The sequence below is a fragment of the Balaenoptera borealis genome, assembly GCF_965194805.1.
Source record: "Balaenoptera borealis genome assembly, chromosome: 12".
NCBI classification, from domain to species: Eukaryota; Metazoa; Chordata; class Mammalia; order Artiodactyla; family Balaenopteridae; genus Balaenoptera; species Balaenoptera borealis.
The window spans coordinates 71,802,213-71,825,142 of record NC_138869.1 but is presented as its reverse complement, the minus strand read 5'-3'; the positions used below and the strand labels follow the sequence as shown (position 1 = coordinate 71,825,142).

Here is a 22,930-nt window from a genome sequence, read left to right as displayed (position 1 = left end):
AAATATGGGGGACCGAGGGACATGCTGAATGACACCACAGGGGTGCGGTCAGCAAAATCCAGACTGTGAGAAACTCTACCAGAGCAATGATCTGATTTCTTCAACTAATAAATGAGAGAAAAACTAGGAGAGGGAGGTATAATGGATAAAAAGGGATGTAAGAAGCATATTACAAATGATTCAAACAGATCAGCTGTGAGAAGACAATTATGAGACAGTCAAGGAAAACCAAGGGATCTTAATGTTATTAAATAATTACCATTAATTTGTTAGATGTAATAATGGTACTGTTGGCAACTTTTTTTTTTTTATTAGGCATCAATTTTATACACATCAGTGTATACATGTCAATCCCAATCGCCCAATTCAGCACACCACCATTCCCACCCCACCGCAGTTTTCCCCCCTTGGTGTCCATATGTCCATTCTCTACATCTGTGTCTCAACTTCTGCCCTGCAAACCGGCTCATCTGTACCATTTTTCTAGGTTCCACATACATGCATTAATATACGATATTTGTTTTTCTCTTTCTGACTTACTTCACTCTGTATGACAGTCTCTAGATCCATCCACGTCTCAACAAATGACTCAATTTCGTTCCTTTTTATGGCTGAGTAATATTCCATTGTATATATGTACCACATCTTCTTTATCCATTCGTCTGTTGATGGGCATTTAGGTTGCTTCCATGACCTGGCTATTGTAAATAGTGCTGCAATGAACATTCGGGTACATGTGTCTTTTTGAATTACGGTTTTCTCTGGGTATATGCCCAGTAGTGGGATTGCTGGGTCATATGGTAATTCTATTTTTAGTTTTTTAAGGAACCTCCATATTGTTCTCCATAGTGGCTGTATCAATTTACATTCCCACCAACAGTGCAAGAGGGTTCCCTTTTCTCCACACCCTCTCCAGCATTTGTTGTTTGTAGATTTTCTGATGATGCCCATTCTAACAGGAGTGAGGTGATACCTCATTGTAGTTTTGATTTGCATTTCTCTAATAATTAGTGATGTTGAGCAGCTTTTCATGTGCTTCGTGGCCGTCTGTATGTCTTCTTTGGAGAAATGTCTATTTAGGTCTTCTGCCCATTTTTGGATTGGGGTGTTTGTTTCTTTAATATTGAGCTGAATGAGCTGTTTATATATTTTGGAGATTAATCCTTTGTCCGTTGATTCGTTTGCAAATATTTTCTCCCATTCTGAGGGTTGTCTTTTCGTCTTTTTTATGGTTTCCTTTGCTGTGCAAAAGCTTTGAAGTTTCATTAGGTCCCATTTGTTTATTTTTGTTTTTATTTCCATTACTCTAGGAGGTGGATCAAAAAAGATCTTGCTGTGATTTATGTCAAAGAGTGTTCTTCCTATGTTTTCCTCTAAGAGTTTTATAGTGTCCAGTCTTACATTTAGGTCTCTAATCCATTTTGAGTTTATTTTTGTGTATGGTGTTAGGGAGTATTCTAATTTCATTCTTTTACATGTAGCTGTCCAGTTTTCCCAGCACCACTTATTGAAGAGACTGTCTTTTCTCCATTGTATATCTTTGCCTCCTTTGTCATAGATTAGTTGACCATAGGTGCGTGAGTTAATCTCTGGGCTTTCTATCTTGTTCCATTGATCTATGTTTCTGTTTTTGTGCCAGTACCATATTGTCTTGATTACTGTAGCTTTGTAGTATAGTCTGAAGTCAGGGAGTCTGATTCCTCCAGCTCCATTTTTTTCCCTCAAGACTGCTTTGGCTATTCGGGGTGTTTTGTGTCTCCATACAAATTTTAAGATGATTTGTTCTAGCTCCGTAAAAAATGCCATTGGTAATTTGATAGGGATTGCATTGAATCTGTATATTGCTTTGGGTGGTATACTCATTTTCACAACGTTGATTCTTCTAATCCAAGAACATGGTATATCTCACCATCTGTTGGTATCATCTTTAATTTCTTTCATCAGTGTCTTATAGTTTTCTGCATACAGGTCTTTTGTCTCCCTAGGTAGGTTTATTCCTAGGTATTTTATTCTTTTTGTTGCAATGGTAAATGGGAGTGTTTCCATAATTTCTCTTTCAGATTTTTCATCATTAGTGTATAGGAATGCAAGAGATTTCTGTGCATTCATTTTGTATCCTGCAACTTTACCATATTCATTAATTAGCTCTAGCAGTTTTCTGGTGGCAGTTTTAGGATTCTCTATGTATAGTATCATGTCATCCGCAAACAGTGACAGTTTTACTTCTTCTTTTCCAATTTGTATTCCTTTTATTTCTTTTTCTTCTCTGACTGCCGTGGCTAGGACTTCCAGAACTATGTTGAATAATAGTGGTGAGAGTGGACATCCTTGTCTCGTTCCTGATCTTAGAGGAAATGCTTTCAGTTTTTCACCATTGAGAATGATGTTTGCTCTGGGTTTGTCATATATGGCCTTTATTATGTTGAGGTAGTTTCCCTCTATGCCCACTTTTTGGAGTTTTTATCATAAATGGGTGTTGAATTTTGTCAAAAGCTTTTTCTGCATCTATTGAGATGATCATATGTTTTTTCTTCTTCAGTTTGTTAATATGGTGTATCACATTGTTTGATTTGCATATACTGAAGAATCCTTGCATCCCTGGGATAAATCCCACTTTATCATGGTGTATGATCCTTTTAATGTGTTGTTGGATTCTGTTTGCTAGTATTTTGTTGAGGATTTTTGCATCTATATTCATGAGTGATATTGGTCTGTAATTTTCTTTTTTTGTAGTATCTTTGTCTGGTTTTGATATTACCATTAATTTGTTAGATGAAATAATGGTACTGTTGGCAACTTTTAGGGCAAGAAAAAGAGTTCTTATTTCTTAAAGAGACATACTGAAGTATTTATAGGTGAAATGATTATGTGTCTGAGATTTGCTCTTATATAATCCATTGGAAAAGGGGATTAAGAGGGGGACTGCTGAGGAAACTAGTTTTAGCCAGGTGATGAGTATATGGGGGTTCACTGTACCATTTTCTCAGCTTAAAAGTGTCCAGAATAAAAAGTTAAAGATTTAAAAAAAAAAAAAAAAGTTAAAGAAAATCTTCACAGCAGTCTGGACAGGTAGATATTATCACCCTCATTTGGGAGATGAGAAAATGAAGATCAGAGAGGGCAAGAGACCTGCTTGAGGTCACACAGCACCTAAAGAGCATAATGAAGATTCAAATTCAGGTTTTTGGTCCCCAAGGGTAAAGCAGACCCCACTCCCAGAGCCTAGTAAGCACAGACCTCTCCCAGGCAATGTGGAGACAGTCACAAAGAGAAGCTAAGATACAGACCTAGAGCCCAACGGCCTAGCATGGAGGAACTTTGTTGTCACTGAATCCACCTGACATTTGGGCCCCTCTGCTGGCTCCCTGCCACGAGGTGACCAGGCCTTGGCACACTTTCAGGCGGCCCACCACACCCCAGAGAGCATGACTCTGGGCACATCCTTCCTCGTGTTAGGCCTAGTCTACCTCTTGGGCCCACAGAACCAGTCCGTTCCCTCTAGAAGGGGCCTGATGTGATTTGCACTTGATACCCTTGACGATGGGGAGGCTCTAAGGGTTTATAAATGGAGAAGCTCATGTGGAGAGAGGTGTCTGGGAAAGCCACTCCAGCAGCTATGTATAAGGGTCGAAGGGCTGGGGAAAATGGGACAAACCAGCAGCCCAGAGGCCAGTTAGGGAGGGATACCCTGAATGGTCCATGCCTGCCTGGAGAGAGAAAAGGTTTCTACCTGGGGAACAGTATCAGGAATCTGGCAAGACTCCATGCCTGATTGGGTGAAGGAGAGGGGAGAGAGGAAAGAAGGGAGAAATCTAAGGTCTGGAGGCCACGGCCAGGAAGAAACATGATGCTCTTAATAGAAAAAGGGGAACTGGGAAGAGCCCCTGACCTGAGGGACCACCTCTGAAGAGGGGCAGGATGAAGGTTTCTAGAGGACAATTCCCCGAGCCCCGCCACACCCAGGCTCAACCACCAGACTTGGCCGGTTCAGGCCCCTGCCAGCCCACACAGTGCCTTTGTGCTAATTAGAGAAAGACACCCCTTCCTTAAAACACTTTACTGACATCTGTTGGCAAACTGGCGTAATATTCAGTCAAGTGTCTGGTTTGTTGAACCAGACACTTGACTGCCATCTGCCGGACAGTGAGAACTGTAAATATGCAATCTATGCTGTCGTCTGTGGATGAGGTGTGCTCATCTTAATTGACGTGTGCTCGCACAGTGCACAACCTGCACAGGTGTCCATGGAGACGCTGAGTACATATGTACCCTCACCCTCTCCTTCTTCCTAGGCTGGCCCTGTACAGGATGGTACAACGATAGGACCAAGTCAGGCCCTGGGGGGCGAATCAGCTGCTGAGAACTAGGCCTCCTTGACACTCAGGAAGGAGGAGGCCAGGGGGTCGTGGCCAGTGGGAGCCATCATGTTGGTCAAAGTTCAGACCCGCCTCCAAACCTTAGACTCAGGAAATGATTGCTGCACAAACGCGGGTAGGTGGACAGCTCTGCTCCTGCCAGGCTCGTGCCATCCAGGAGTGGGCGCTGTGCGGCCACCAGAGCACCAGACACACCCTGTAGGGAATATGTTCACTGGGACTGGAGACGCCGGGAACTCAGCACACACTGGGCCCGGGAGCCCTCGGCACATACCCTGAGCATCTGACACTGTCAGGCCCATTTCTATGTATTTTCTCTTTACAATAGTCTGTTGTGGTCTCCATATTTCTTGGCTTTTCTATCTGTCAATCTCTGCCTCTCTTTTTCTATGCCTGGGTCTCTGCCAGTCCTAAGACAGGGCTGCCTGTCTCCATTTCTCTGTCTGTAACTCTCCATAACCTGCCTTTCCCAGTCTCACTCACCAAGGCTCCCAGACGTACAAGCTTGCACACACCCTGGCCTCTGGGACATTCTGGCCACTTCAGTTAGGAAAGCTGGACGACGCAGGGTGGGGGGGCTGCATTCCTAGAGGACCTCAGTCAGCTGAGGTATGGGGGATGGGCTGTGAAGCCCCAGAAGGTGCCCAAGTCCCTCCATCAGCCCTCATCACCTGCAGGCTACACCCCACCCCCAAGCCCTTGATTCAGCCCCAAATGCCAGGCAAGCCCAGTCAGCAGCAGGGGCAAGGCCCTCCTGCTGGGGGCTCTCAGAGGCTCAGGGGTTCTCCAGAAGCGGAAGTGTCCTGGTTCGAGTTCTGCCTGCAGCAGATCCTGGGAGATGGGTGGGGGGAGGGGGAGTCAATAGGGATAGGGAAGGGGGAGATGGAAGGGTACCAAGATAGGCCAGATCTGACCTCTGCTTCTTCCAGCCCCAGCCACCAGGACTCAGGAGCGATCAGAGAGGGGCTGTCAAGAAGTTTCCCCTCCCATTTCCTCCACTATGCCTGCAATTCCGCCCTATGCTTTATCTTTCCAGGTTGAAGCCTTAGTAGGAGATTGTATAGTATGCTGGTTAGGTACAGAGGCTCTGGACTCTGTTATACCTGAGTTTGATCATGCAAACCAGGATTTGCTGTGTGACCCCCAAGCAAGTTACTTAACCTTTCTGGGCCTTGGTTTTTTTTAATTTTTAAAAAGACTTTTTTTTTAAAGATCAGTTTTAGGTTCACAGCATAATTGAGAGGAAGGTACAGAGATTTCCCATATACTCCCTGAGCCCACATATGCACAGCCTCCTCCATGAATAACATTCCCCCAGAATGTTACAGAATGGTACATTTGTTAGAATCAATGAATCTACACTGACACATCATTATTAGCCAAGGTTCATAGTTTACATCAGGGTTCACTCTTGGTGTTGTACATTCTGTGGGTTTGGATAAATGTGTAATGCCTGTTATCTACCATTATAGTACCATACAAAATAGTTTTACTGCCCTTAAAATCCTCCAGGTTCATCCCTCTCTTCCCCCAACCACTGGTAACCACTGATCCTCTTGCTGTCTCCATAGTTTTGTCTTTTCCAGAATGTCGTATCATCGGAATCACATAGTAGTGTACATAGTATGTATGTATATATGTAGCCTTTTCAGATAGGCGTCTTTCACTTAGTGATAGGCATTTAAGTTTCCTCCATGTTTCTTCATGGCTTAATAGCTCATTTCTTTTTATCACTGAATAATATTCCATTGTCTGGATGTACCGCTTTATTTCCTTATTTTTAAAAGTGGGATTAACTACAGATATACTTAGACACAGGCATACTGTACACAGTTATTCACTGCAGTCTCATTTGCAGACACTGACAACTGAGAACAATCTAAATGTCTGTCAGTAGAGGATTGGCTGAACAAATTACGGTACATCCACATGCCGGGATGCTGTGCAGCTACGCAAAAGGATGAGGAAGCTCCTAACGAACTGACTTCCAAGCATCTCCAGAATTAGTAGTTAGTTAAAAAAGTCAAGCGCAGAATAGTGAATGTGAAAAACAGTCTCACTGTTTATGTGAAACAAAAGTAAGGAAGCCATAATGAATATGTTATTAGTTTGTGTATGCAAAGACTACCTCTGGAAGGCCTCACAAGAAGCAAAGGCTGCCTCCAGGAAGGGGAACTAGGGGATGGGGTGCATATATATGCAACATATATTGCATATATTTTTGATATAGTTTGATTTTGGAATGTGTATTATCTATATTTTTAGGTAATAAAGTTATTATTTTTAAAAGATTTTTAAAAACCAAAAAAATGCAGGGGATAATAACAGCCCCTATATCACGGGGCTGTTAAGAGGATCCAGTGGGATGATCTAGGGCCCAACCCAACCCGCAGTGACCGCCCAGTCGATGGGCACTACTATGGACTGCTGTGCTGTCTCTGCTCATTTGTGGCCATCTCTGGATGGGGACACACTCAAGTCAGCAGCTGAGCTGAAAGTGGAGACCCTTCCTACTCAAAGTGTGGCCTGGGGAGCTGCAGTACTGGCATCACCCGGGAGCTGGTTAGAAATGCAGAATCTCCAGCCCCTCTCCAGACCTCCTGAATCAGAACCCACATTTTAACAAGACTCCCAGGGGATTCATGCACGTATTAAAGTTTTCAAAATACTGATGTAGATGGTAGGGAAAGCAGAGCAAAGCTGGGAGCTGGGAAGGGCCCTGGACAGGAAGGCTGGGAGGCCAGGTGGGAGAGATCTAACCCCAAAACTTTTCCACCTTCATGTTGCCCCGGACCTGACACACCTGGGTTCCTGGACTGAGACCCAGGTTGGTCCCTCCTGCTACTCCCCATACTCGGCCCCACCCTTGGGGTAAAGCCCGAAGGTGGTTGGGGTGCCTCTTACCTTCATGCTGGCCACGTCGATACGGGTCCTGACCTGGAATTGGGCGCCCACCTGGATGACCCTGGGCATACAGTAGAGCAGCATGTTGTTGAACTGCAGGAGACACAAGCATGAGTGTGTGCACAGTGGCAAGGGCAGGAAGGACAATCAGGCAGGCTTCCCTGGGCGTGGGCTGAGCCCCACTGGGTCTCCCTCCCCTCTCGCCACCCGCTGGGCCAGCTCACAGGACCTCACAGGTGTGATGAGGAAGTGGTTGTCTAGCCCCAATCCAACAGGTAGGTCACTGAAGGGCTGCCCTACCTGTGGGCATCAAGGGACCTCATCAGACCTCAGAAACCTACGAGGCCTTTCTCACAGGGGCCAAGGGTGGCAGGGGCTTATGAGAGATTGTAGCTCCCTCCCCAAAACCTTCAGGTGGGACCAGTTTCCAGATCTCCAGGAGATACCCTGGCTTCTTCAGTGCAAACCAGGGCAATTCTTCCTAGCAGCCAAGCTAATTCCCTCCTGCTGTACACTCTCTAGAGCACAGATTGATACCACAGGCTTTGGAGCCAAACAGACTGGGTTCAAATTCTGACTCTGTTGCTTCCCAGGGCATGTCTGGGAACCCCCTCAGTTAGAAATTTCTGAGGCCTGGAGGTAGCACGTGACTTGTCCCAAGTCACCTGGGTGCCAAAGCAGAGAAGGATAGAGAAGCAGGCTCGTCCCTGTTAGTCCTGCAGTGCCAGCTGGGTAGATGCCAGGCAGACAGAACCTGGGGCAGAGGGCCCGTGGACTTCCCTCCCCAGTGTGGGGCAGGCCCCCCAGCATCCCCCTACCAAGAAAAGGTAGCGCTCCATGGGGCCGATGCGGCGGAAGGAGATCTTGAGGACAGGGCCCTCGCGCAGCAGGGTGTTGGAGGGGTCTACTATGTCGTCCTCCAGGCCCAGACGCTGGTACACTTCCCACAGTTCCTGCAGCCGCTCCTGGGGACAGGAGGTGCACCTTCAGCCGAGGCCAGGCAGGGCCTGCCTGCTTCTGGAAGGTTTGCCTTGTGTGGACAGGGACAGGGTGTGAGGGGGAGGTGGGCCAGGTGTCGTGAGGAAGGATCAGGGGATGAGGAGATACAGAGACCTGGGTGGGTTGGGGGAGGCTGAGAGCTGCAGGGAGGAGGTGACAGGGCCCCTGGGGATGCCCACTGCTCCTACTCCGAGGCCTGGGATGCTCACCATCTCAGTGATGGCTGCGTTGGAGTGCTGAGCGGCTGAGAAGATCATGTCAAGGGCTTCTGAAATGGGGGCAGGGCCAGAGTTACCCCTTGAAAATATGGGGCTTGTGGCTGAGGCAGGAGGTCCTTGAGGCTTAACCAAGTGGCCTCAGGGCCTGCCATGAGCACCCCCAGGAGCAGCCTTCCCCTGTAGCCTGGCACATGAGGTATTTGGATGATGAGGGCCATTTCCCACCCAGAGTGGAGAGACTAGAAGCCACCAAAAGACAGGGCTTAGGCCGTTGGCTTCTGTGACTTTCAATGCCCCCCAGATCCAGAGGGTGAAGGCATGGTTTCAAATCCCAGCTCTGTTCCTTTTTGGCTGTGTGACCTTGAGCAAGTCACTTAACCTCTCTGGGCCTTAATGTCTATAAAAAAGTGGCTGATGCTATAGACAATGTCTACGAAGTACCAGCGGTCAATGTTGATGGCTGATGGTCATAATAACCACTTTAGTAGGTGCTCCATAAATTATGGAAGCGGCTCGAACCTCCCCAACCCCCTGGATTCCCTGGGGGTGTCCTCACTCTGGGCATCAGCCAGGTCTGGGGCCTGGGCTGGCAGCTTCTGGACATACTCCTTGAGCAGCAGCTCATAGCGTGGGATTCTCTGCACAGGTTCCAGCATGTGGTGCTGCAGGGTCAGGCTGCCCGAGGCCTCGCTGCTCTTGGGGAGGGAGGGGGGAGGGGTGGGTCAGACTGCCCCTGAGGGTCGGGGGAGTGCGCAGCAACTGAGCCAGGGAGGTACCCAAAATCACTGGGGAACCTGAGCCACTGCACACTGGGGGTGGCAGTGCAGGCTCTGCCCCGCCCCCGCCCCAACCTCACCTGAATGCGGGTGATAACCTCCTGGAAGGGTGGAGATTTGTCAGTCCAGGTGGCCAGCAGCTCGGCAGCTCGCTCAAAGTTCTTGACATACTCACTGTACATCTTCAGGAAGGGGGCCAGCTTCTGGATCACGTCGCCAATGCGGGGGGTGGTCGTCCTGCAGGAGGGGCACAAGGTACTGCCCTCAGTCTGGGGACCTCTTCTCTTGACTCCAGATAGGGTCAGGTTAGGTGAGGTTCCCCTCACCCCCACAACACAGCCTTTATGCGGCACTTCTGGGTGCAGGTATAGGGGGGCGTGTCATCCTCACACATGTGTGTGGTTCACTCCCCCTTAGACTGTGAGACCCCCTGAGGGCAGATGCTGTTCTCTCCCACGGATTGGATTCCTCCAAAAGCCCAGTACAGTGTCAGGCCCACAACAGGCGTTCAATAACCACCGGATGCTTGTTCATGTAACAATAACAAGGGCCACATGCCAAGCACTGCCCAAGATTCGGTGCATGTCTCATCTCATTTAATTCTCACAACCCTGCGTGGGGGAGGAGGGACAGTCAGTGGCCCATCTTAGAGAGGAGGAAATCCAGGCTCAGAGAGGTAAGAAAAGGTCATTCGACCCAGGAACGGTTACAGCAGAGCGGTAAGGACTGACCATCTGGACCTGGCCTGCCTGAGTTTGATTTCCAACTGCACCACTTACTCTAGCTGTGTGTTCTTGGGCCAGTCACCTAGCCTCTCTATTCCTTAATTTTCCCATCTGAAAAAACTGGGCATGATGGTAGGCAACCTCACAGGGTTGTCTTTTTTAAAAAAAATTATTGCAAAAAATTTTAAGCAATCATAAAATAAAAAGAATAACGAACCCCTATATATGCGTCCCTGGACTTTACAATTACTAAGATTCTTTTTTAACAAAGAATTTTAAAGGACATCCCAGACATCATGGCATTTCTTTGGCAAGATACTAATTTCAGCACTAAATACTTTAGTGGTCATCTCTGAAAACAGAGAGGGGTTCCTGCATAACCACAATGCCATCATCACACAGCAGGCTGATGTGAAGATTAAGCGAGTTAATAGGTGTAAAGCCCAAGGCAAGGCAAGTAGGAAACCCTCAGTTAGTGCCGGTTATTTCCACTGCCTCCTAAGTCATTCAGCCTAGCGAGGACCTGATCCATCCCCTTCTCCAGGACACACACACACATGCCTCGTTCAAGCCCCTCACTGTGCAGACAGAGCAAGCCCAGAGGAGGAGAGTCATGGCCACACAGCAAGGGCAGGGGCATAATAGGCCAAATCCAGTTCCCTGGGGGCTGCAACCGGACCTGACCAGGGCTGTGGTCAGGGGGCCTCAGGGGCTCCTGCTGGACCTCACCAGTCGTCCAGCCGCCGCTGCAGCTCTGGGAGGAAGAATTGCGCATGGAACTGGTAGATGGAGGAGGTGTTAGAGAAGATGAGCCTGACCACATCCTCGGGGAAGGCCTTGCTGCTGCGGGCCTCCTTCAGCAGCTCCTGGAAGAACACCTACAGCCGCCGCTGGGTCACTGGGCCTGTGGCAGAGAAGGACCTCCACCCCCAACACCAGCCCAGGGGGAGACAAGCACAGTCCCAGGGGCTTTGGGGTCCCTCCCCAGCTTGCTGAATGCTTCCACCTCCTTAATCTCCCATCAACCTCACAAAAACCCTGGGAAGAGAGAGAAGCAGGGAAGATTGTATTCTGGCCACTTCACAGATGGGCAAACCAAGGCCTAGAGACACAGGGACTTGGCCAAAGGCTGGCAGCTGATGAATGTCAGAAATGGGCCTATCTCATGTCTGTCAAGTCTTGGACTTTGCCAGGCTCAAGATCCCACTGCTGATGTTCAGTGATTTAACCCTCTCGCCTTAGGGCTCCTTAAGAAAGTGTGAAGGGCTAACAATGGTGAGGATGTTGGGAGTTGGAATGACAGATGAGGATGCTGTGTGGGGCCTGGAAGTGTTCTCTGCTCCTGTGAGACCAGCCCAGGCACCAACGGTGGAACCAGGAATGGCGCTAATGAGCTAAATCCCGATTTCTGCCTGAACTCCGGCCAATGGAGTTAAAAGACTAAGGCTTCCCAGAAATAAACCCCGAGGTCCTAACTCTCAGCTCTTGTGAGGTGGGTCAGAAGGGAGAGCAGGGGTGGGGTGAGGACACCCAGGTGCTGGGGCTCAGGAGGGGGCGTCCTGGCCACTGGCCTGGTCTAGCAGGTGGAGGCGTGCCACATAGGCCTGCTCTGTCTCCAGCAGCTCCTGGACGATCCTCTTCTCCTCAGGCTCCTGCAGGGGAGTTGGGAGGAGAAGGAGAAGCAGAGCTTTGGTCTCCTCTGATGGGAGCAGTATCCAAAGATGCCCCAGTGAAACATACCTCCCGGGATTCATGCACTCCTGCAACTCATCTGGGCTGGCACTGGGATCGATTTAACTGAGAGAATGGGGCAGAGTGAGGCTGTGCCAGTTCTGGGCCTAAGCCTTAAGAGGCCTGGAAGCTTCCACTTGTGCTCTCTTGGGAGCCACGAACTACCACATCTGGAGGTCTAGCTGCCCTGATGGAGAGGCCACATGGAGAGGAGAGGCCCTGGGACTACAGTGAGAGGGAGCCAGGGGTCCAGCCGTGCCAGCATCCCAGCTGAGCACAGCTTTCCAGCTGTCCCTGCCCAGGCACCAGGCTTGGGAGATGAGCTATCTTGGGCATTCCCACCCCAGCCAACATCTGGCTGCAGCCACGTGAGAGACCCTGTTATGGACTGAATTGTGTCCCCAAATCAATACATTGAAGCCCTAACCTCCAATGTGACTATATTTTGGAAATAGGGCCTTTAGTAATTAAGTTAATTGAGATAGAAGGGTAGAGCCTAATCCATTAAGACTGGTGTCCTTATAAGAGGGAGGGACACCAGGAGAGCATGTGAACAGAGAAAAGGTCGTGTGAGGACATAGTGAGAAGATGGCCATCTACAAGCCAGGAAGGGAGCCTCACCAGAAACCAACCCTGCCAGCACCTTGATCTTGGATGTCCAGTCTGCAGAGCTGTGAGAAAATGCATTTCTGCTGCTTAAGTCACCTAGTCTGTGGTATTTTGCTATGGCATCCCGAGATGACTAAGACAAACTCCAAGTGAGACCAACAGAAAAACCATCCAATAGCATTCCAATCAACCCACAAAACTGTCAGAAATAATAAACTATTTGGCCTCTACATTTTGGCGTAGTTTGTTATGCAGCAACTGATAACCAGTGTACATAGTATGTACTACTATGATCACCATCCCCATCTTATAAATGAGGAAACAAGCACAAAGGGGTTAAAGAGACTTGCCCAAGGTCACATAGTAAGCAGAAGAGCTGGGACGTGTACCCTGGTAGTCCGGCTCCAGGGTGCACAGCCTCGTGCAGCCGAGCCCTTAAATTCCACAGACAAGAAAACTGACACCCAGAGAAGGGAGGTGACCTGCCCAGGATGAGTCTAAGGGCAGGAATTAGCGCTGACCTCTATGTCTAGTTGGCACTGTTGCCCCCTTCAGTGGGTGAACAGAGGCCGCCCCTGGGAAAGGTACTAGGTTCCAAGCTGTGTGGCCTTGGACAAGTTCCTTAAGCTGTCTGAGTTTCAATTTCCATGCCTAAAAGACTCCTATAGTGAGGGGTATGAGAAATAATGCCAGCAGCAGGGTGCATAGTAGACACTTAACCAAAGGCCGTTAAGGGTGGGGTGAGTGTGAATCTAGTTTTCAGCTGATCTCTGGTCACACAAGACCCCACCTGGGGAAGTGCTGGCTCTGGCTGGGAGAGAATGTGTGGGAAGGAGGTCAGTGGAGGGGCCCCCACCCAGCTCCTCACTTCTACCCCTCGGGCACCTGTGTCGCTGGGCCGGGGCAGGTCCTAGCCTGGCAAGATTTCCTCCAGTCCCTGCTGGACAGCTTGTTCTTCAGGGAGCTCAGATACCTCCTGCTGACCGTCCTGGGCCCGGACTCCACGGCCTCCTCCACGGTGGGCTTATCCCATGGCCCTGTGGGCGAAGGAGGCCTGCACCCAGGGTGGTGATGCCCGGCCTCCAGGCCGTGGACTCTGGATACTGCTCCCGGGGTCCTGAGGAGAAGACAGCAGACCTGAGGGTTTCCAGCCTGTAGAGTAGGGAGAAGAATAGCACCTCTCTGGTGGGGATTTTGAGGCAATTAATGCAAATCACAGATGTTCACTGGCCTCTGAGTACCTCGTGCACAGGAGAACTGACTGAGACTTCTACTTCCCTCCCCAACACCTTTCTTGGAGGGAACTCCAGTCTTCAAAATGAGTCAGCGTAGACTGTGTCTTGTTTTCTGGGGAACAACACACTTCCCTGTTTAAAATGCAGCTAGGAACCTTTCTTTTTGCACATAGAGGGTTTTAAGTGCCCTCCCAGATCACCTCGCCTGTGGACCTCACCCCTGGTTTTAAGTCTCTGTAAGCAGGAAATCCCCTAAAACCCCAGTAACTGATATATCGAGGGAAGGTGGGAGCCATGGAACACTCTAAAGGGAGGGCAGAGCTGATAAAGCTGGGGCTTTTCAGTGTGAGCTACGCCCTCCACACCTCTAGTGGTGGGAAAAGCCAGCCTGGGATCAGTTTCCCTCTCCCTCCAGGGATGAGCTTTCGTAGTGTGGCTTTGTTATCCTACCTATTGGATTTGTAGGCCAGTTAAATTCTTTAGATAACAGAGGCCACCCTCAAGGAATATATCCAACGACTTGGGTTGGGACCCATTCCCTTTGGTGTGGAAAGGCTTGTGGTGACAGCACAGGGTGGGCATCCTTATGAGAAAGGCAGGCTGGGAAATGGAGGACCAGACAGGTACAAAATCTTCAAAACTCTGTGAGAAAGATTCTCATTACCCCTATTCTGCAGCTAGGAAAAGAGAGGATCTTGCAGCAAGAGGGGGTCAGAGGTGGGATTCAGATCAGGCAGGCTGGCTCCCGAGCCTGAGCCTTAAACTGCCCCTCCGCATGTGAGTCAAGGAGAAACAGGTGCAGAGAGTCAACGTGACCTGCCCCACGTCACACCCTGGTTGGTGGCAGAGACAGGATTGGGACCCAGTCCCCCATGGCTCCTCACTGGCTCTTCCACGCCTCTCTGGCACTCCAGTGCACCACGGATCCTCAGCCCACTGGTCTGCAGCTCGTGGAATTAGCTGAGTCTCAGGCTTTCCGTTCTACATTTGGTTTCAGCTTCTGCATTTCTGTCCAAGTGCCCAGGCCAGCTTCTGTTTCCTCTTCACCCCTCAGTTTCAGATCAGTTAAGGCACTGAAAGGAAGTGCCTCACAAGAAAGCCCAGGCCAAGGCAGCTGGCATGGGGCCCCTCACACAGTAAGGGGTGACTCCCACCCTCCCGACAAGACCTCCTCTGACCCCATCTGGTCTGAGGGCTGCCTCCTCCTGCTAGGAGTGCTGCCTCGGCAGAGCACACATGCTGAGGGTCTCCACTGGGCATGCCTGGCGTGTTGAGTGGGGTGGTGGTCCAGAGAGGTGCTGCCTAGAGCTGTCCTCGGTGCTGAACAGAACGTGCCCGGCAAAGCCCTCTGGGAGAGGCAGGGTCAGGTCACCCGCTCAGGAAGCTGAACTGCCCTTCTAGGTCCACGTCTATGCTGCCTCCACCATGAAGCCCACAGGAGGCTTTGCCTGCTCTGAGTACACTTAGCAGAGCGTTAAGGCCTCTCCCAGGATATCTACTGTCCATGACCCGGCATCATGGTCATTCCATGAGCTTAGCACCAAAGACAGAAGTCCTCCGGGCAGGGATCATTCTTTAGGCTCCTGCATCCGATACAGTTCCTGTGCGATGCTGTGCTGTGCCACCCACACCCCCTCAGCACTGAGGCACTCTTCCCCTAGCTGCTGGTGGTATGGTGGCTGACAGGTTATTGACTGAGTCCCTCCCCGGGAATTGCCCTCTCTGGAAGAGAGCTACCTCATCTAAGGTCAAGTCCACATCCAATGACTAGTCCATGTGGGGGTACAAAGACCTAGCCCTTTGCCTCATCTGGAACAGCCTGAGAGGCCTCCAGCTCCAGAGCTCTCTGGGACAGGCTGCAGCCTCTGTGGCAAGTGCTCGGCAGTTCAACCTCTCCCTGTGCCCAAAGCTGCCTCCTTCACCCGCACAGGTATTGTTCCCAAAAGCCTCCCCAGTAAATTTCCTGAAGCAAATCTCTACCCCGGAGTCTATTTCCAGAGAACCCTACCTACAACAGTCACAATCCCTAACACAGTCCTGGGCTTAAGAAATGCCTGCAGAATGGATTAATGTCACATACAGACACACAATGACCTCCACACATCCGGTCCAGCCTTCTCCCTTCAGATGGAAGCCCCTGCATTGCTCCTTGCCCATAAACTTAAAGCACTTAAAGCCTCCCCACCTCTCCGTGCCTCCCCTTTCTCATCTGTAAGATGGGTATAGAGGTGGAACCTACCCCCAATAGGCTGTTAGATGATTAAATGAAATAAGTAGCAAACACACTTAGAACAGTGCCCTATAGGTAGGCTGACCACACATCCTGGTTTGCCTGTGACAGTCTCAACCTTTCCTATTGTCCCCTCCCTCCCACCAAAAAAATTTAATGGCATTCACTTTCAGTTTACATTGTGTCCTGGTCTAAATGATAAATTGTATGGTTATCCTACTCATAGGGAGTAAGCACTTGATAAGTATTAGCTATTATTTCTGCTGGAGAGTATTAGCTATTATTTCTGCTGGAGTTCTGCAGCCCAAACACGGCATCTGGTCCACCCACGCTCACTCATAATTACACACACGTCTGGACTCTCCCCAACACATCAACACACACGCTCTCACCCCTGCCCAGGCCTGGTGCCCCAACAACACTCTCCCATGCTCCAAGGAACCCATGGCCGAGGGACGTGGACACTGCCCAGACAGGAGGAGGTGTGCAGGACAGGGCCCAGAGAGAGAAATGCTCACTGTGAGGGTCCAAGGTGGCCCCAGCCCTGCTCCTTAGCCTAGAGACTGGGAGGCTCTGGGCTGCCCAAGGGCCCAGGGGTGGGCAGAGGAGCTCGAGGGAGACTGCCAGTTGGCCATGGTGACCCTTCCCACCTCCACTACCCCGTACCTGCTATCCTCAAACACAGTCACCAGATTGGACACAGATGACAGCTTCTCCTTACTCGCCCCCTCCATCCTGCAGGCCTCCAGGGTGGCCCTCAGCTACCCCTGAAGCAGGGAGAGAGGTCTCCAACCAGCACACTTCAGCCACCCCCACCTGGGGTCATAGGTGTGCTAAGGCATCCTGGAGTCCCATTTTTCCTGAGGCCTCAGCAGGCCTGCTCCCTGCTTCAGAGTGAGGAAAGAGGAAGTGGTCCCAGAGCCACAGCCTTGAAGGGGGAAGGCCAGTGCTCCCCACAGTGGGAGGAGCCTGCTTGGGCCCCACCCCACCCCCACGGGGCCTGACCTTTCACTCCTGTAGACCCCCTGTTCCAGAAGCCACCCGAAGAGGGCAACGGGGGCCTAGAGGGAGTTTCTGGAACTGGGGTCTTGGCCTGAGACACTCACCACTCTGGCCAACCACACTTTCTCACAAGGTCCAGTGGATTTTATTTAGTCTTTTCTCTACAACTTCTTTTCTGCATCTGACCCTGCTCACCACTGTAAGAAAACAGCTTTTTTAATTAAAAATAAATCACCAACCTATTAGGGGCTGGCAGAGAAGAGTAATATGATGTTCCCACCTCCCCAATGGGGTTCTCTCATTTTAATAACTGATGTCTCCACCTTCTTGCCCCAAGGGAAGGCAACTTCCTCCCTGAAACTCCGATGATAATAATAACTAACACAAACTCTTTTCAGTGGTTTACAAATATTTTCTCATTTAATACCACAGCAACCTTATGGGGTGGGCCCTATTATGATCCCCATTTTACAGAAGAAAAAACTGAGGATCAGAGGGTTTAAGTAACTTGCCCAAAGTCACCCAGTAAGAACACAAAAAGAAGTCAGATTTCTAAAGCGAAGGTCAGTTTCCTACAATTCCAGCCAAGATTTGGTTGGGAGCCTGGATGATCACATTCTTGCTGCTCCATCCTCAGGCTTCCCTATTCCTAGCACACTGGGTGGTCTCTGCCTGATGCCTCCTTTTACCACTTGGTCTCCCAGCACTTCCAGAACAATGACAACTGCTTCTGTTCCCCTTATTCAAGCTTCACAGGCCCTTCAGGGCTCCCCTACTGGGTTCTGGTCTCGCTTGCCCTGAGCCAGGGCCCTCCATTGAGACTGGTCTTTGTCCTGGAGGGTAGGGACTGAGCCTCAGTCATCTTGGTACCCGAAGTGCCTGGCACAGCTTCACGCTCCAGCGCCTGTGAAACACTGGGGCCTCACACACCCAAAAGCCTCACTCCCTCAGAGCTTTGCCTGAGCAATTTCTTCTAGCAGATGCCTGGCTTCTCCCCCCAACCCTAAATCTCAATAATCCTCCTCACTTTTTGTTTTTACTTTTTGTTATGTTTTACATATGCAAAAGTAGACAGAATAATATGATGCACCCCCATGAACTCATAACCCAGACCCAACAAACAACCATCAACTCATGGTCAGCCTGGCTTCATCTATAGCCACACTCACTTCCTCTTCCCAGACCATTTTGAAGCAAATCAGATGATTTCACCCACAAATATTTTGGTACATATCTAAAAAATAAGGAGGCTTCCCTCGTGGCGCAGTGGTTAAGAATCCTCCTGCCAATGCAGGGGACACAGGTTGGAGCCCTGGTCCAGGAAGATCCCACACGCCGCGGAGCAACTAAGTCCGTGCGCCACAACTACTGAGCCTGTGCTCTAGAGCCCACGAGCCACAACTACTGAAGCCCGCATGCCTAGAGCCCGTGCTCTGCAACAAGAGAAGTCACCGCAATGAGAAGCCCGCACACCGCAACGAAGAGTAGCTCCCGCTCACTGCGACTAAAGAAAGCCCACGCGCAGCAACAAAGACCCAACACAGCCAAAAATAAAATTAATTAATTAAAAAAAAATTTTAAATGCACATGCACTTTGATCCAGCATTCTCATTTCTTCCTGTTGCCTATACAAATATATTTATTCCTGTGTGCATAAATGTTAGGTCTACAAAGTATTCAGTGTAGCCTTGGTTATGATAGCACATAAATCGGCAGCAACTTAAATGTTACATGAATTTACGGTACGTTTATACAGTAGAGCCATTACACAGTATGAAATTTTATGTACTAATCTGACATGATTTTAAAAATAAAGTAGAAAAAAGAGAAACAAGATGCAGAACAACATTATACGCTACCATTTATATTTTACAGAAAAAACAGGTAGTTTTGCACGTACATTTGTGTGTCGTGTGTAGAATATCTCCAAAAGGATATGATAGGAGCTAGGTAAAAGGACTGCCCTCTTGAGTGTAAACTGGAGGCTGGGATGGAAAGGAGACCCAGTGCAGCCAAAAATAAATAAATAAATAAATAAATAAAAAATAAGGAAATATATATACTCCTGTGTGCAAAAATGTACACATAATGTATGTATAATGTACTGTATACATATCACAGTACATATAATGCCAATATTATTCTATACATGCATACATATATATATTTTATACATGTTATATACATGTATGTGTATATATATGAAACACTGTTACCATTATCATACCCCAAGAGATATTTAGCAGTAATTCCTCAATATAATCAAATACCCAGTCAGCAAAGTGCCAATGCTTCATAAATGTCATCTGCTATGAACTGAATTGTGTCCCCCCAAATTCACATATTGAAGCCCTAATCTCCATTGTGGCTGAATTTGGAAAGAGGGCCTTTAGGAGGTAATTAAGGCTAAATGTGGTCATAAGAGTGAGGCCCTAATCTGATAGGGTTGGTGGCCTTATAAGACGGGGAAGAGATCTCTCTCTCCACACCACCCCCGCACACACCATTGCACACTCCGAGGAAAGGCCACCTGAGACTAAGTGGCCGTCTACAAGCTAGGAAGAGAGTCCTCACCAGAAACAGAACCCTGCCAGACCTTGATCAGGGACTTCAAGCCTCCAGAACTGTGAGAAATAAATTTCTGTTGTTTTTAAGCTTCCCAGTCTATGGTATTTTGTTATGGCAGCCTGAGCAGACTAACCGATCACCACTTTTTTAAAAAAATCAGGATCCAAATAAGGTCCACATGTTACAACGGGCTGTTCTGTCTATTAAGTCTCTTTTCATCCACAGGTTCACCTTGTTCTTTCTGTTTTCCCACACAATATGGCTATGAGGACATTGGGTTCCTGGTCCTACAGGTCCCACAGTCTGCTGACTGCAGAACTGGTCCCTGGATTTCCTGTCGATGTGATTAGACTAGGGGCTTGATCGGATTCTTCTTTAAATGCCACTTCTTCCTGGATTCCTCCCAAGTCTGGGGAGGCCTCCCTCCTTCGTGCTCCTCTCTCCTCCACTGCAGGGCCCAGTTTCCTCCTCTGCCTCCCACCAGACTGTACGCTAGCTCCCTGCTTGCAGGGCCCAGGTGCCCATGCTTCCTGGCTGGTCCCCAGCCAAGCCCAGTGTCCTGCACACAGTGGGGCCTCAGAAGGCATGCAGGATGGACAAACATCACACCCTGAGCCCAGAGGCTTATCTCACCCCTCAGCTGCCAGCGCCTTGGGCTTCCACAGCAGCATCTGGACCTGCCCCTCACAGAGGTGGGGGAGAGTAGGTAGGGGCACCAGCAGGAGGCCACACTAAATGCCCAACTCCAAACATGGCACAGGCACCATCAGAGCTGCATCTGCCCAAGAAGGAGGGCCAAGATGCCTATACCCAAAAAAAGTCTTCCAGGGCTCTGCTTCCCTGGTCCTCCCACCTCCCTGACCTCGGCCCTCACAGTTCTGCCAGCCTTTCTGCCTGCCTTGCTTCTCGCCGGTAGGCACCACCCAAGGCTCAGCTTCTGGTTCCCTCATTCACACACAGCCTCTTCCACCCAATTCAGAATCTATCCCAGGGTTCCACAGGCATCTCTTCCTGTCTCCCACCCCAACCTGAATATGCCCTCCTTCAGGACATCACCAGGGGCACGTCCCACCTTCGCTTCCAACTCAACACACAGTCTCGAAAATCAGCACTGTTATCCCACAGAAGGAATCCCAAATTCCTTGGAGTGCTGCCAAGACCCCCTGGTTTGGTTCCAATCAACTTCCCAGCCATTTCTTCCTTATACACATACAGGTCTGGGTTGGGACCTTGAGTGGTAGCTCTGGGCTGTGTCAGCTGAGCTAAGCTGAACCACAGTTTCAGAATTCCCTTTCCTGCAAGCTGACCATGGTGGCAGGAGGGGACACAGCAGCTGTGCTTGCTCCTGCGGTGCTGCAGTTCACACGTGTTGATGCAGATCTGTGGGTTCTCTACCGACCTCCTTCAGCTTGTCTAGTCCTAGGCTGGGTGTGTGTTCAGCTCCAGGACAAAGGGTGCCAGCTTCTTCTGCAGGTCACCTGTGTCACCGAAGTTGTCTCGGTGTGGCTGCCTGTTCATCCTCCAGAGTCCCAGCCCTTCCTCACTGGTTCAGTTCCTTCTTGTTCTCCCCAATTTCACATCCATCTTCCCTTCCTCACTGCCTGCCATGAGGATTTTAGACTCAGAAGCATCAATTCTTTAAGTAGCTGCCCCACTGTATAAGGTCAAATCCCATATTCTGTACCACTTCTGGTTGTTCTGCTTCTCTCATCAAATCTGACCTAAACTCCTTGGGCCAGTAACTGAACTTCACTTTCTTCATCAGTGAAATGGGGATAATTACAGTGCCAATCTCCTATGGTTGTTCTGAAGATTAAATAATACCATGTGTAAGGGTTTAGAGTAAGGCCTGGTACAGAGAAGGTGCTCAGTGAATGTTATTCCTGACAGAAGACCTTTTCTATGGCTCCCCTGCTCCCCCCACCCCCGACCAATCAGTTCCTTTTGCCTGGAATGTCTCCACCCTGTCAACAGCTTATTTACTTCCTCCAGGAAGCCTTCCTTGATATCTACTGCTGGCATTCCTTTCCCTCCTCAGAGACCTGGTGTTCTTCTCTGTTTACTTGGCTCTCTTCTGCCCCATTCATTAACTCATGCATTCAGTTGGCAAGTATTTCTTGAGCATCTACTATGTGTCAGCCCTATGGTAGAGGTTATGGATTAAACACTGTCCCCTGCCCCTTAGCTCATAGTCTAAGGAGGAAGATGGGCCTGTTAACCACTGAAATACAATGTGGGAAATGCTTTGAACAGGGAAGCTGTGAACACCCAAAGAAGGGGCACTGAAGTCTGCAGAGAGCAGAGGGTGCTATCAAGGAAGGCTTCCTAGCAGAGGCAGCCTGAGGATGAAGGATGAGTAAACTCTCCAGGTTGAGAAGGCGGGAAAAGGCATTCAAAGCAGAAGGAAGTGGTGTGGGCTTGAGAGACCAGGGAGAGACTAGGAATAAGGGCAGGGAGTCCAGCACATTGGAGTGTCTAGGGACTGGGGAATGGCAGGACATGGGCTGAGGGGGCCCAAGGAGCCTGGCCCTGGCAGGCTTTGTCTGCTGAGCTGAGGTGCTTTCACATGAACTGAATTTTATTTATGCAGAGTAGGCCCTGATTCAATGGTCGTGAACACATCTCTCTCTGAGTGGGGCGTCCGTTTCAGGGCTCTTGGGGTTCTTGACATAGATAAGCCTCATGCTTTCTCTTCTCTTAGTTCTGCTTTCAAGCCTTAAGGAGGATGGAAGAGCTCAGTTTCTGCAGCCCAGACAGAGGGAAAGAGGGAGGGATGTCCAAGCAGGAACTGTAGGGCTGGGCAGTCACACGGCAGACAAGCTGGCTGGCTGGCAAGAAAGCTCTGCCCTGGGATGCAGATGGGGCTTCGTGCGCATACTAGGGGCACCCAAAGGGCCTCTCACTGGCAGCGCTGGGGCAGCAGAGGGCATTTGGGGGCTGCCAGGGAGGAAATGTCAACATTTGGGACCTGGATGTTGTGTGTGTGTGTGTGTGTGTGTGTGTGTGTGTGTGTGTGTGTGAGAGAGAGAGAGAGAGAGAGAGAGAAAGGGAGAGAGGGGGAGAGAGAGAGAGAGAGAGAGAGAGAGAGAGAGAGAGACACATGTGTGATCTCCAGGGGTTTGTGAGGGTGTGGCTTTTTCAGGGGAGACTGAGGACTCCCCACAGGAGCACGTATCCCCAGTGAGCCAAGGCCCAGAGAGGACAGGCTGGCATGTTCCCTGGGACCCCCTTGCCCCCAACCTGGCCTGCAGCCTCAGCCAAACAGCACCTGCCAAGAACTTAATGGCCTGTGACAGACAGGCCTGTGAGTGAGGGATGACGCGGATCCAGGGGAGATGCCGGCAGCTGGCTGAAACCTGCGCCAGTGTCTGGTGCAGCCCTTGCCGCTCCTCCCCTCGCAGCCTCTCCCTCCCCCTCGGTCTTCTAGCCCCTACGAGGCTCCGGGAGGCCCTGATGGGGTTGGGGGTGTGGGCTGTCTGGGTAGTCATGTGATGAGCAGAGGCCACACCACCAGTGCCAGTGGAGGGGTGGGCTTTCCTCAGCAGTCCCTGGCTTGG

At 49.8% G+C, this 22,930-nt stretch overlaps 1 protein-coding gene across 7 annotated transcripts in view; it reads right to left on the bottom strand.

Annotated features, from left to right (window-relative positions):
- The window catches only part of FGD2 (FYVE, RhoGEF and PH domain containing 2), a 45,127-nt gene that overhangs the window by 13,650 nt on the left and 8,547 nt on the right, over positions 1-22,930 (bottom strand). For 4 of the 7 annotated variants that reach the window (XM_082347821.1, XM_082347820.1, XM_082347822.1 and 1 more), the window contains 8 exons: positions 13,224-13,490; positions 11,570-11,650; positions 10,728-10,876; positions 9,354-9,510; positions 9,054-9,192; positions 8,489-8,547; positions 8,099-8,245; positions 7,281-7,373 (listed from right to left, as the gene is read on the bottom strand). In XM_082347821.1, the coding sequence (XP_082203947.1) occupies positions 7,281-7,373; positions 8,099-8,245; positions 8,489-8,547; positions 9,054-9,192; positions 9,354-9,510; positions 10,728-10,876; positions 11,570-11,650; positions 13,224-13,490 (1,092 nt within the window). Of the gene's footprint in view, positions 1-7,280; positions 7,374-8,098; positions 8,246-8,488; positions 8,548-9,053; positions 9,193-9,353; positions 9,511-10,727; positions 10,877-11,569; positions 11,651-13,223; positions 13,491-16,469; positions 20,717-22,930 lie in introns of those variants that run through there. The other 3 variants (XM_082347823.1, XM_082347824.1, XM_082347826.1) reach the window with 2 other exon arrangements.